Source organism: Pseudophryne corroboree, chromosome 2 (assembly GCF_028390025.1).
Source record: "Pseudophryne corroboree isolate aPseCor3 chromosome 2, aPseCor3.hap2, whole genome shotgun sequence".
In the NCBI taxonomy this organism is placed as follows: domain Eukaryota; kingdom Metazoa; phylum Chordata; class Amphibia; order Anura; family Myobatrachidae; genus Pseudophryne; species Pseudophryne corroboree.
The window spans coordinates 150,610,538-150,624,463 of NC_086445.1; the positions used below are offsets into that span (position 1 = coordinate 150,610,538).

At 44.5% G+C, this 13,926-nt stretch overlaps 1 protein-coding gene across 3 annotated transcripts in view; it reads right to left on the minus strand.

Annotated features, from left to right (window-relative positions):
• SPART (spartin) overlaps positions 1-13,926 on the minus strand; it is an 80,549-nt gene that overhangs the window by 13,496 nt on the left and 53,127 nt on the right. For all 3 annotated transcript variants that reach the window (XM_063951828.1, XM_063951827.1, XM_063951829.1), the window contains exons 3-6: positions 4,753-4,950; positions 1,914-2,052; positions 1,383-1,577; positions 17-175 (exon numbers count right to left, since the gene is read on the minus strand). In XM_063951828.1, coding sequence (XP_063807898.1) covers positions 17-175; positions 1,383-1,577; positions 1,914-2,052; positions 4,753-4,950 — 691 coding nt within the window. The remainder of the gene's footprint in view (positions 1-16; positions 176-1,382; positions 1,578-1,913; positions 2,053-4,752; positions 4,951-13,926) is intronic.

Sequence of the window (13,926 nt, forward strand, 5' to 3'; positions counted from 1 at the left end):
GTAATCATGCGAGTACCTTGTACGCCACTGGCTGCTACCACCATTGCGCCATCCAGTGGAGATTTGCCATCCTTATCTTTCTTCAGAGACTCAGGAAGAAGCTTGCTTCCATAATTTTTTACATGTGGCCCCAGCTCCTTCCCAACACAGCTTGCAACAGCGCACACACCGTCCACTAGTGCCAGAAGGAAAAATGCGACATCATTAAATATGGGAGAGGGGAGATCCATGCTTACCCATAATTTAATATTTATTTTCCTACAATACATGAATCAGTGATCTATATGAAAAGAGGTTTACCTGGGTCATAGCAAAGCCAGGAGCTTCCTTACTACTAGTGACTTTCCTTACAACAACTACGAGTACTACTACTACTTACCCCCTACCTCCCCACTAGGATTCCATCATATCTGGTCCCTTCAGCGTTCATTCAACTGATGCACTGGAAGGACATTTCTGGGAGGAAACCATGACTTGGTGCTTCTGTTCCAGAGATGCCGATATTTCTTACACATCATCCATCAACTTCATGATCAATGTCACTATTTAGCCATTTACCCTCCCCCCCATGGGACGACTCAATTCGGAGTGATGAGTTGCTGCCCACATCACACAGAATAACAGTGAAATTACAGAAACATCGCTCATTTTCCTGTGCACCTCTATGGGGGTGTGAGGCAAAATGAGAGATCCAATGCCACATTGCTCTGAATTAAAGCTGACCCTACACAGATCTTACTCCCATTCACTAGTCTACCATGATGTCAATTTTAAAATAACTTAAACATGTATATTTTTTAAATATTGTCCAAAAGCATGCACCTTCTTCCGATTCAACACAGAAATGATAGAAAAGTTGAGAAAAAACTAAATGGAGATGATGATATGGGGCCTTATTCAGGTTTGTTAGCAAACCAAAAAAGCACACTAATGGGCAAAGCCATGTGCACTGCAGGTGGGGCAGATGTAACATGTGCAGAGAGAGTTAGATTTGGGTGTGGTGTGTTCAAACTGAAATCTAAATTGCATTTTAAAAATAAAGCATCCAGAATTTACCCTGCACAGAAATATAACCCACCAAAATCTAACTCTGCACGTGTTACATCAGCCCCACCTGCAGTGCACATGGTTTTGCCCATTAGTGTGCTATTTTTGTTTGCTAGTAAACCTGAATAACCCCCATGGTCTCTGTCAATCAATAACTAGGTAACATCCTGTGACTCTGAAGCGGCGGTTGGATTACAATTTGCCATCCAGTTTTAGCATATACAGAAGTAATTAGTTCATGATGCATGGACCGGGTAAAATATACATAACGTAATAAGAAATGCGACAATGTACAGATATACAATGTATGATAAATACAAAACAAATTTTGTTACCAAGGAACTGGCTGACTTTAACTGCTCCGCCGGTGGCTTTCTTAGCCACGTGAAGTCCTTTGGCCACGGTGGGATTGACCTCCAGAGGTTTATCCTCAGGTTGAATGTTTTCCCTTATTTTAGTAGCACCTTTGTGGATGGCTTTTTCTGTAAGCTCAGCTCCTTTTGCCAAACCCCAACTCAGCCAAGAGGCCCCTACAAGACCAAACAAGTTAGTTAGGTTCTCTAGCAGAGCAGAGTGATCCATATACACATTTACTTAGGTTAAAACCATTTCCTCTACGCCTTCAGCATCTAAAGCCATCTTAGATTTTATAGCCCTTTATCCGTTTGCTTTTCAGTAGCCAGGACGTGCACATAATAAAACTGATCCTGCATCTTAGCAACTGGATACAGAGATAACTACAAACTGGTCCATTATTCATATCACCCCAACAGGTCTTATACATTTCATTCATCCTCCTAAACGTCACTGAAGACTGCACAAGAGGAAGAGTCATGGAATGACTGGCTTCCTCTCTGCTTTCTTACCTTGGAGAATTCCTGATGCTACCTTCTCACTCCACGGCGGCAGGTCTTCCTTCTCCTTTCGTTCTGGCTCAGGCTCAGGTATAGGAACTATATGTATCGTTTGGGCCAAATCTATGACTTCACCAGAGGTGTCAGAGGGCTTGAATAGCAGAGACAAAGTTTAATCATCATTATTGCCATATGGGTGAACAGACAATTATATAACCATTCCCCATGTACTGTATGTTCTGTTAACTACTTCATGACCACTATTAATAACCTAGTGCTTTCAAGTACCCCATAAGTAACTTCAGTTCAGTAAATATTTTTTATTGTTTTGATTTTATAGTCTATTACTTTTTCTAATTTAGGGAAACTCCGGTTTGTGTGACCAGCTTCTCCATTACAACATGAATTGATTTGATGTAACCTGGACGTTACGTCTGTTTATCAATTTACATGGAGTAATTGTATTAGCAGCAGGAGAGACGGGATGTAGGTCTCAGGTGCACTGTGCTGGGGAAGACCCTGTGACACCACAGGATATGTACTACAACTGAGGAAGCAGAACACAGTGCTCACTTTGAAAATAATGCCCTGCGTTTGGCGTGCCAGGAACCACCTCCTTTCTGCTCAACTGCGTCAACAGCATGGGAAGGTGTTAGGAAGAAAAACAGACGGACAAAAAAGTAACATACAGCATAGGTCGGGGCAGGGATGAAGATCAAAAGACTAGCATTAAATGGCGGAAGATGGAACCATCTTTGCAAACCAATCGATGGAGAGAACTAGTTTGCGCATGTGTAAGTTCACTGCTACAGACTCAGATCTGCTTGTTGTGTACCCAGGAGGAGTGACATCAACAATCACCAGAACAAAGCCGGCGATCGCTTCCACCATTGCCCTCACAGAATTGGGTTGATAAAAAAATAAAAAATAAATAAAAAACCCACCATCCAGCTGAAAGCACTGATGGTTACGGATGAACATCCCTAGACTGGGGATACAGTAAACCAAACAAGATTGTAACATATCTGTGTTTTCCTTTATATTCACGAATATTGCAGCGAAGCTCTGAAACAAAGGATAAGGGGTCCGTGTCTGGTACCAGACTGGATGTTCTCCAGTCTATGCCATGTGAGATTCTGCAGCCTCACTCACACACACACAGCATAAAGAAACACAATTGTGCTCACAACAATAGGGCTTTTTGTGTCTCTGTTTATTAAATAATCAAAGGCCCAACACAATGAATTCTTTAAAATATCAGTTCTCTGAAACGCTAAAAAGATGCGGTTGTTGAAGAATCCCTGTTCATATGTTTTAGTTGTTGTAGGAATCAAATCTATACTTAAGAACAGATAATTCGTGTCAGGCTGGCGTACCAGTGCTGCACATGGACATGGTTATTCCGGTATAATATTGTGCTGATAAATACAGCTTGGTGTCATCAGCATGATAAGGGATGGGAAAAGAGCAGAAGTCCTAGCCTAGCAGTGATCATAAAGCAATGCAGACATCTATATCCAGAACAGCTGAGGGCTCATATTGAAAGAGAACTAATGGTGCAACTAGAAATACAACAACCATTAACATAGCAGTGCCACGGACAAGATGAATAGAGAACCTGAGGGAGAAAAGGGTTTCTCTGCGGTAACAGGAGGAGGGCAGTAGTGGAGGTGCTGCATCTAAAGTGGAAATAAGCAATTGTCAAGTCAATGGGCCAAATTCAGACCTGATCGTAGCAGCAAATTTGTTAGCAGATGGGCAAATCCATGTGCACTGCAGGGGGGGGAAATATAACATGTGCAGAGAGAGTTTGATTTGGGTGGGTTACGTTGTTTCTGTGCAGGGTAAATACTGGCTGCTTTATTTTTACACTGCAATTTAGATTTCAGTTTGAACACACCCCACCCAAATCTAACTCTCCCTGCACATGTTATATCTGTCCTACCCGCAGTGCACATCGTTTTGCCCAACTGCTAACAAATTTGCTGTTACGATCAGGTCTGAATTAGGCCCAACATTTTTTTTTTTTTATATTAGGTCCAGGATGTAGTTCCACGGCACGGTTTGAGACCAGAGGAGGAATGGCGTGAGCAGGTGAGACTCCAGCCTAGGGCAGTGGTTCCCAAACTCCAATAGTTCACGTTTTCCAGGTCTACTCACAGAATCATAAGTGAAATAATTAGCTCTGTGGAGTTTTAAAATGTGTCCGTGAGTAATGAATACACCTGTGCACCTGCTGGGTGACCTGCAAAACATGAACTGTAGGGGTTCCTTAAGGACCAAGTCTGGGAACCACTGGCCTAGGGGGAAGATCATCCATGAGACAATATAGATGGAGCTTCTGAGGAGAGGCTTAAAGTTAGCCAAGGTGCTGAGACAGCAAGAAAGTCTTGTGGGAAGATGAAAGTCTGTGGCGTATATATATAACGGTAATCCTGAGGGAACAAGTGTAATACATGAATCTCAAAAGAAGTGAAATGGAGGAAAAGTTCACGGAAAATGCTGCATTCAGACTAAAGAAGAATCTGCAAATCCCTCTGTGACGAGTCAGGTTGGTATGAGAAGGAGAAGCAGATAATGAGGGTGGTAGGAACTCCCTTACTACTGTGGGCATTACGCAGAACAGCGCGGTCGGTGTAGAGTGATATACTGTAGGAAGTACACCTACTGTATAACATCATGCATGCGACAGGTCCTCTATAGAGCAAATCAGGTGATAGGTGGAAACCACTATAAGAAAGTGGACACGTTAGTCTTGATTTCTTTATTTATCTCTTTAGAGGGGCTAACAATACAGTGCTCATTAAATGGGCACCACTGTATACTCTCTTTGGAGTTTCCTTACACTTACCTGGATTCTCAGATCAGACAACTGTTTTAGCAGGTCCTCAAATAGCTCCAGGTCATCGGCCGGCAGTTGAGCAGAGAGCACCACACCCACATAGGAGCCGGACACCTGTGACATCAGGTCTGGGAACATGTAGACCCCAGTGTTTGTGCGTAGAACAGGGGACTGGCTACACATAAATGGGTACAGCCAGTCACACACCTGCAAACAAACAACAGTTCTGTACGGATAAAAGCATAAACACCATTTCAAATGTTTTCCAAACTCAATTTTATGTTTACCCATAAATATAAATTGCACATCATTTTTACAGTGTTCATTTAATATGTATACACAGTAGGAATTAATACAATTGTTTTAAGAAAGATGGAGCAGTACATTGTTCCACAGCAGTCTGTGTTTTCAGCGTTTTATTAGGAATGTGCCACATCCATAATTTAGGGGTTGGTCTTGCTAACTCTAGCAGTTTTCTTCATGGATTTAGCGGTGGCTGAGCATATGGCGGGTCAGAGTCACATGACCTACAACAGTATGGGGATTGGAGATCCAATTATGAAAACAACTAATCAGCTAGGGAAATAACGCAGAATCTATCATGAGGCGATCTGAGCAGTTGAGAGCGCACCATGATCGGAGATGGTAGCAGGTAGCAGCTATATGCAGAGGCTGGCACGCAAGAGTCTTGGGTACCTAGCATTAGATTTGCTTCGGCTATAGAACAAAATATAGTGGACTTCTTTTCTGGCATTTGGTGTAACAATATTTTGTTATTGTACATCTCTTAAGCCCCATACACACTGGGCAATCCACTAGACGATCTTAACGATAATCTTTTTTAAAAGATCTATTGTTCATATCTTCTAGTGTGCATGTCTGAACGTTGCCCGCACCCACGGGTCGTTCTCGTTCAAGCATTATCTACCTCAACTTTAACTATATTGTTGAGCTGCATGTTCGGGGAGTGCAGGGGGTCATGTCACCAACATAGGGAGTTAAATCATTATAGTGTAGAACACACTTGTGGTATTCACAGGATGTGAGATGGGCTCTGTCCGTGTCTCAGTTATTTTATATTGCTGCAGTATAGACCCAACAGAAGAAAAAGCAGTGCCCCAGACAGCAGCAATCAGGCCAACAGGCAAACATCTGGCCCACACTGGGTCTTTATACGGCCATAAAAAAAAAAAAAAATAACATACACAAGTATGAACATTCAGCACGCGACACTCCAATGGCTGGGGGAAGTACGCATCCCTAGCGTGCCCTGCCAAGTTTTGCTATCAGGACTTGCGGAAACTTTGGCAGGGCATGCTGGGATGTATAGTTCCACAGCAGCTGGTGTACAGCACCCTTATAGATCAGTGATAAAATCACAGCTAGGATAATGATCATAACATTTCCTAAAAGCAGATTGTGAACAAAGGATTTGCTGATTCTATCTGTATTATTTGATTATAATTTGCTGCCACAATTATGGAGGGCACTGTGATATGGGCCTGATTCACCATTGCTACAATGTCGATCTCAGAAGGAGTGGTATTTACAGAGTGAGGGGCAGGTAGTCAGCGTTTGGGGGGGAGAGGGTTAGAGAAATGCAGCCATCTCGGGGCCATTTTCTGGGGGTGTCATAGTCAGCCACTGCAAATGCATATGCAGCAAGAGAAGCCCCGGCACCTTACGTGAGACAGCACAGTGTTTTGATGCTCAATGGTGTGGCCGATGTGCAACCTATGTTCCCACTTCTGTATGTAAGCGGAGGATGTGAGAGCCTGGCAGTGGGTCTCTCTGTGCACCAGACAGCGGCTGAGACATTGGCATATTTTAGCAAGTCCGCTGCAAATGAAATCACAGCTATGCATGAGACAGTGTGCACCACTGTATAAGGCCATATGTCACTAATACACACACACACACACACACACACACACACACACACACACACGTGTATGGGGACTTGTTATGGAGTGATTGAGGTCATGTGTGGACCGAAACGTTCCTCGTATACTTAGACCAATAAATTTGTGAGCAGTAAGAATCCTGCTGCGTGCTACTGGGAATGACTATTTCTGTGCCCATGTTATTGGGATATAATATACCATATCAATGATTACAAGTGCCACTGACACACAGCATCCCCATCAGTACTATGCTGAGGGCTGGGGAGTGCGAGCACGGAAGTCCATTAACTAAATGACAGGCACCCAGCCAGTCACCTTCATAGTGGACTAAGGAACTTTGCCCTGTTCTTACAACCTGACAGATAAGTATATGACAGTGTTTACTAATCACAGAGCCTACACAGTAATAAACAAGTCCACTTAGCACTCCTGGGAGGTCATTCATAGCACTTTAATGGGTACGCAACGTCACACTACACAGAGCATATTACTTATAATTAGTGTGCAGGAGCTTTCCTCTAGCGATTAGAGCAGATCAAGTAACTAGTAATGTTCTCTTTTTTGCGGGTGTTATGCAGTAGCCCTGTCTAGTACAGTCAGGCAAGGGTTAATCTCTGAATTACACAGAAGCCCCTAATAACATAGGAAGGGAGCATGCCGTAGATTGCCACTTACATAGCTCCAAATACACAGACCCTTATTCAGGCGAGCGCCGCACCTGCTGCTAGTGGCCTTACTAGCTGGCACTCGCCACCTGGGCATTCTAAGCGCAGCTACTACAGACAGCATTCAACACAGGGACAATTGCATCTCACTCAGCAAAAAGGCTAGGATCGCCATCGATAACTGCTCTTATGTACAAAAATACAGGGTGGTCCATCAGTGTGGAAACCCCCATTATAAAAATGAAATGAATACGGAAATAGCAATTCAGTGTCTACGCATATGATATAGGAGTGATGGGAAAACTTTTTAGGGTATGTCACCAGTATGGTGGCCATTTTGAAGTCAGCCATCTTGGATGCAACTCTAATTATTTGTAATTGGGAAGGTAATCATGTGACATATCAAACGGATTCAGAATTTACTAAGAAAAACAATGGTGTTTTGTTTTAATGTATCGTTATTCATTCTTGAGTTTTAACAAAGTACCTGCACAAGAAAACGCAGTTAACTCTCGAGAATGAATAAAGATATGTTAAAATGAAGAACACTTATTTTTCTTATGAAATTCTGCATCTGTTTGATATGTGATTTGACTACCTTTCCAATTGAAAAATTAGAGTTGCATCTGAGATGACCGACTTAAAGTTGACACAAATGCAACCATGTCAGCAAAAACTCAGCTTGGTGGGGTCGCATTTGATGCAACAACGCCAGCCAAGCCCAAAAAATGTTTGGCACCTAAGGCAATAATTTGGTACCTAGGGCCCTTTTCATCATCAGGGGCCGGATGGTCCTTGATTATCAAGCATCCAACTTGCCGGGAATTTCAGTGGCGGGAACTTAAGTACAGGAGCAGTTCATAAGTAGTGAAGCTCCCGTTCCCATCTTGGCCTCTATTCCTTCTCCCTCACCCTCCCATCCTATTCTTCACTCTATCATTCTTTATACATTTTAGGCAAAATTACACATTTGTACTTTTTTGCCGATGCCAATTATGTTTAATTTTACTGCAACAGATTCTCTATCTAGTGCCTGTTTAAGGCATTTGCTACTTGTTTTGCCATTGGCAAAAGTTATTTTTTATTAAAAATTTCTTGAAAATAGAAAATAAATATTTTTAACAAGATTTTACCTAATTACTTTGATGGTGCTAGTAAATCAGTTTGCATCTCAACATTCATGGAAATTACCATTGTTTGACAACTCTTCCCCATAATCCAATAGAGGCGTGAGATAATGAACTCCTGATACAATATATTAGGGCTTGGCCTAGTACAGGGGTGGGCAATTATTTCAGCTGGGGGGCCACTTGACACTCCAGCGAATACTCGAGGGCCGCACAGAAAATATCGTGACCACGCATTGCGTCGCATGGTACCTAAAACGTGCATACAATCCTTCGATTTATCTCACAAATGCAGTGGAAATCGAAGGATTGTACCTGATATCTCACAAGTGTATGAGCTAGATAACAGTTATCATCTTCCCTCCAGTCTATCCCCTCCCTGGACAAAATAATCAGCTCCCCCCATCTCTGGACAAAATAATCAGCCCCCCTTCTCCCACTCCCTGGACCAAATAATCAGCTCCCCACCTCCCCAGACACAGTTACCAGCTTCCCCCCTCCCCAGACAAAGTTACCAGCCTGCACACTGATGAGAGGTAGCGGGCCGCATCCGGCCCGCGGGCCGCACTTTGCCCACCCATGGCCTAGTACCAAGTGCTCTGTGTATGGTATCATTGGGTAAGAAGTATGACATGATCGGGTATGATCAGATAGAGCAGCTAAAGATGTAGCATAGCTTGCATAGATATGGCCCAATTTAGAGTCACACGCTGGGGTATATTTACTAAAAATCGTATTTTCCCGTTTGAGGTCAAAGTTCAATCACGAATGACATCGAAAGAGTAAATATGCAACTTTTTGAATTTAGTACGACTAATTTACTAAGCTGCCGTATTCTGCATTTTCGGTTTTACCGATGTCGATGTCATTCGTTTTTTTAGGCAGTGTTTTACGTGAGTGATTTGTAAAACACTGCCGACTTTAATACAATGAATCTCGGCCGGATCTGAGAGATCCGTGCTGGGCTTCATTGTGCACCTTTATTTACAAAAAAAAAAAAAACAGTGTTAAATTTAAAAAAAAAATTGCGTGGGGTCCCCCCTCCTAAGCAAAACCAGCCTCGGGCTCTTTGAGCCGATCCTGGTTGCAAAAATATGGGGGGGAAAATGATAGGGGTTCCCCCATATTTAAAACAACCAGCACCGTGCTCTGCGCCTGGTCCTGGTTCCAAAAATACGGGGGACAAAAACCGTAGGGGTCCCCCGTATTTCTGAAACCAGCACCGGGCTCCACTAGCCAGATACATAATGCCACAGCCGGGGGACACTTTTATATAGCTCCCGGCGGCCCTGGCATTACATAACCAACTTGTCACCCCTGGCCGGGGTACCCTGGAGGAGTGGGGACCCCTTCAATCAAGGGGTCCCCCCCCTCCAGCCACCCAAGGACCAGGGGTGAAGCCCGAGGCTGTCCCCCCTCATCCAAGGGCTGCGGATGGGAGGCTGATAGCCGTTATGTAAAAAAAAATTATTGTTTTTAGTAGCAGTACTACAAGTCCCAGCAAGCCTCCCCCGCAAGCTGGTACTTGGAGAACCACAAGTACCAGCATGCGGAGGAAAACCGGGCTCTCTGGTACCTGTAGTACTACTACTAAAAAAATACCCCAATAAAAACATAAGACACACACCTTGAAAGTATAACTTTAATGCATACATCCACACCTCCATATACACATACTTACCTTATTGTTCACACGAGGGTCGGTCCTCTTCTCCATGTAGAATCCATGGTGTACCTGTGGAAAAAATTATACTCCCAAAATCCAGGGTAGAAGCCTCTTCTTCTTGTAATCCATTTGTAATCCAGGTACTTGTCAAAATAAAAAAAACGGACACCCGACCTCGCACTGAAAGGGGCCCCATGTTTTCACATGGGACCCCTTTCCCCGAATGCCAGAAACCCCCCCTGACTTATGTCTAAGAGGGTTCCTTCAGCCAATCAGGGAGCGCCACATTGTGGCACCCTCCTGATTGGCTGTGTGCTCCTGTACTGTATGACAGGCGGCACACGGCAGTGTTACAATGTAGCGCCTATGCGCTCCATTGTAACCAATGGTGGGAACTTTGTGGTCTGCGGTGAGGTTACTTTCGGTCAACCGCTGACCACAAAGTTCCCACCATTGGTTACAATGGAGCGCATAGGCGCTACATTGTAACACTGCCGTGTGCCGCCTGTCATACAGTACAGGAGCACACAGCCAATCAGGAGGGTACCACAATGTGGCGCTCCCTGATTGGCTGAAGGAACCCTCTTAGACATAAGTGAGAGGGGGTTTCTGGCATTCGGGGAAAGGGGTCCCATGTGAAAACATGGGGCCCCTTTCAGTGCGAGGTCGGGTGTCCGTTTTTTTATTTTGACAAGTACCTGGATTACAAGAAGAAGAGGCTTCTACCCTGGATTTTGTGAGTATAATTTTTTCCACAGGTACACCATGGATTCTACATGGAGAAGAGGACCGACCCTCGTGTGAACATAAGGTAAGTATGTGTATATGGAGGTGTGGATGTATGCATTAAAGTTATACTTTCAAGGTGTGTGTCTTATGTTTTTATTGGGGTATTTTTTTTAGTAGTAGTACTACTACTACTACTACTACTACTACTACTACTACTACTACTACTACTACTACTACTACTACAGGTACCAGCGGGCCCGGTTTTCCTCCGCATGCTGGTACTTGTGGTTCTCCAAGTACCAGCTTGCGGGGGAGGCTTGCTGGGACTTGTAGAACTGCTACTAAAAACATTTTTTTTTTTTTACACAACGGCTATCAGCCTCCCATCCGCAGCCCTTGGATGGGGGGGGGGAGGGGGGGGGGACAGCCTCGGGCTTCACCCCTGGTCCTTGGGTGGCTGGAGGGGGGGGATCCCTTGATTGAAGGGGTCCCCACTCCTCCAGGGTACCCCGGCCAGGGGTGACTAGTTGGTTATGTAATGCCAGGGCCGCTGGGAGCTATATAAAAGTGTCCCCCGGCTGTGGCATTATGTATCTGGCTAGTGGAGCCCGATGCTGGTTTCAGAAATACGGGGGACCCCTACGCTTTTTGTCCCCCGTATTTTTGGAACCAGGACCAGGCGCAGAGCCCGGTGCTGGTTGTTTAAATATGGGGGAACCTCTATCATTTTCCCCCCCATATTTTTGCAACCAGGATCGGCTCAAAGAGCCCGAGGCTGGTTTTGCTTAGGAGGGGGGACCCCACGCAATTTTTTTTAGAAAAAAAAACACTTTCCCATCCCCTTCCCACTGATAAACATGCACGGATCTCATGGATCCCTGCATGCCTATACAAACACGGGATAAAAAAGCAGGTCTGTTTTTTTTTAGCACTTTTTCACGATTTGTATTTCATCACGGCAGTGTTTGGCTATTGTCGGCAGTGTTTGTGATTTGCACTTTTTAGTAAATTACCGATTTCTACCAAATTACAGGCGTATTTGACCGATGGTGTATTGATTCGTGATTTTTTCCAAGGACTTCCAAAATATTACGAATGCCCTCATCACTGCCGAGATTTTTGCTTAGTAAATTACCGAAATGACACTTTGAAGAAAAAACGGCATCTCGGTCAAAATCGGGACCTTAGTAAATATACCCCACTGTGTCAGTGTCTGAAGTAGTTGAGCAATTTTTTTAGTATGCCTGCACACCGCACACGTGCCCCAATTGTGCTCATAGAAAGTCAGCGTTACAATGTCAGATGCACGCGCACAGAATTGTATTGACAATGGATTGGAAATTCCTGCGCGGTGACAGGGAGGTGGCTATTCAGACGCACGGAGATGATCAGTCTTATTGATGTGTTGTGGAGTGTTGGTGAAATGTTTGTGTACACAAACGCCTAATCGTTCACATTGGAGGCCATAATCTGATGGAGAATCTGCTCCTTGTGTGGGCCTGGTACTAGTTACCATGGTGCGACTGATGCTAAAGGCACACTGAGCATGACTGCGGCGCTGGCTGCAGATGCTGAAAGTAGGTGCACAGAGGCACAGGGGAGGAGCCTGACAGTGGTATTAGCATAAAGTTGCAGATGTACGACTGGGCAAAAGATGGACGCTGCTGCGTCTGACTCTTAATCAGGCTTATAAACTGATCTGTGCCAAAAACAACAAAGGTGGGATGTCCTAACCTTGAAAATGCGGCCAAAACTTCAAAAAATGTCGTTTTCAGAGCTTTGTCAGCATTTCCCATATGTACCAAGCTCTAGAAAGAAATGCATTCTGGAGCTTGGACCTGGTGGGCAATAGAAATCTATCGGCTTATCGCCCCATTTTCCCCAGAGAGATCCCTCCCAGCAGCCCCGCGGTGTCCAGATCTCACTTCACATTGGCAGTAGGACTCCAGGTCCTAAACTCAGAAGTCCAGTGATTGCAAATGACAGCTCATATCGGGAGCGCCGTCATTTGCGCATTTCTAGGTACATGCCGACATTATTAACAAGAACCAAAGAAAATAAATAAAACTAAGGTTTTTCTTCCAAACACTGCACATGGGAACAATAGGACACAAATGATTTGGGAACATGCACAGACCCAAAAAATTGGGAAAGGGTTTCCAGTTTGTCAAGTTGTACCAGATTTCTGAGGGATTTCCACTACACTTTAGTTTCCCTTTTGTCCAGAGAGTTAAAGCATTACTCAGTACAAGTCACTTTAGCTCATCAACAAGACAAAGTAACCTGACATCAGACACCATAAGCAGCAGACACAGCAGCAGCACGTGACAGGGTAGGATTGCTGTCTAACCATTACAGCAATACACAGGAAACGTCACTTTACAATACATTCATGTGACTGTGACAAACGTACAGTCGCTTAACTCATACTCTGAAAAGGGAAATCCCGGTGTGTGTGTCAGCACTACGTCAGCGGATGTGCTGGATCACATAGTCCATCTTAAAGACAACTTAGGACCGGGAAAGTTTAAGTACATAAATAGATGAACTGTGTTGTGACAGAAGGATTATTATTATGCTTTATTTATATGGCGCCACAAGGGTTCCGCAGCGCTCAATTACAGAGTACACATGCAGATAATCAAAACAGGAAAACAGTGACTAAAGGCCCGTACACACTGGTCGATATATCGGCCGTTCTCTTGAACGGCCGATATATCGCGGGACCGTCGGCCAGTGTGTACGGCCGATACGTCTGTGAACTCCGTCGTTCACAGACGTATCGCGTCGGCCGCGCAGCACAGCCGACGGCCAATATATCTAACGATATATTGGCGCGTCGCTGTGTGTGTACGGGGCGGTTGTCCGACCGCCCGTACACATGCTGCGGCGGCCAGCGGTGATTGACAGGTGAACTGGGCGGGCGCACGCCCGCCCGCCCAGTTCATGACGTCAGTCCCCCGACGGATCGGGCAGTGTGTATGCATAGCACACTGCCCGATCCGTACATAGATATATCTGCAGATCAATTGATCTGCAGATATATCTACTAGTGTGTACCCACCTTTACAGTTGAAGACAATATAGGACAA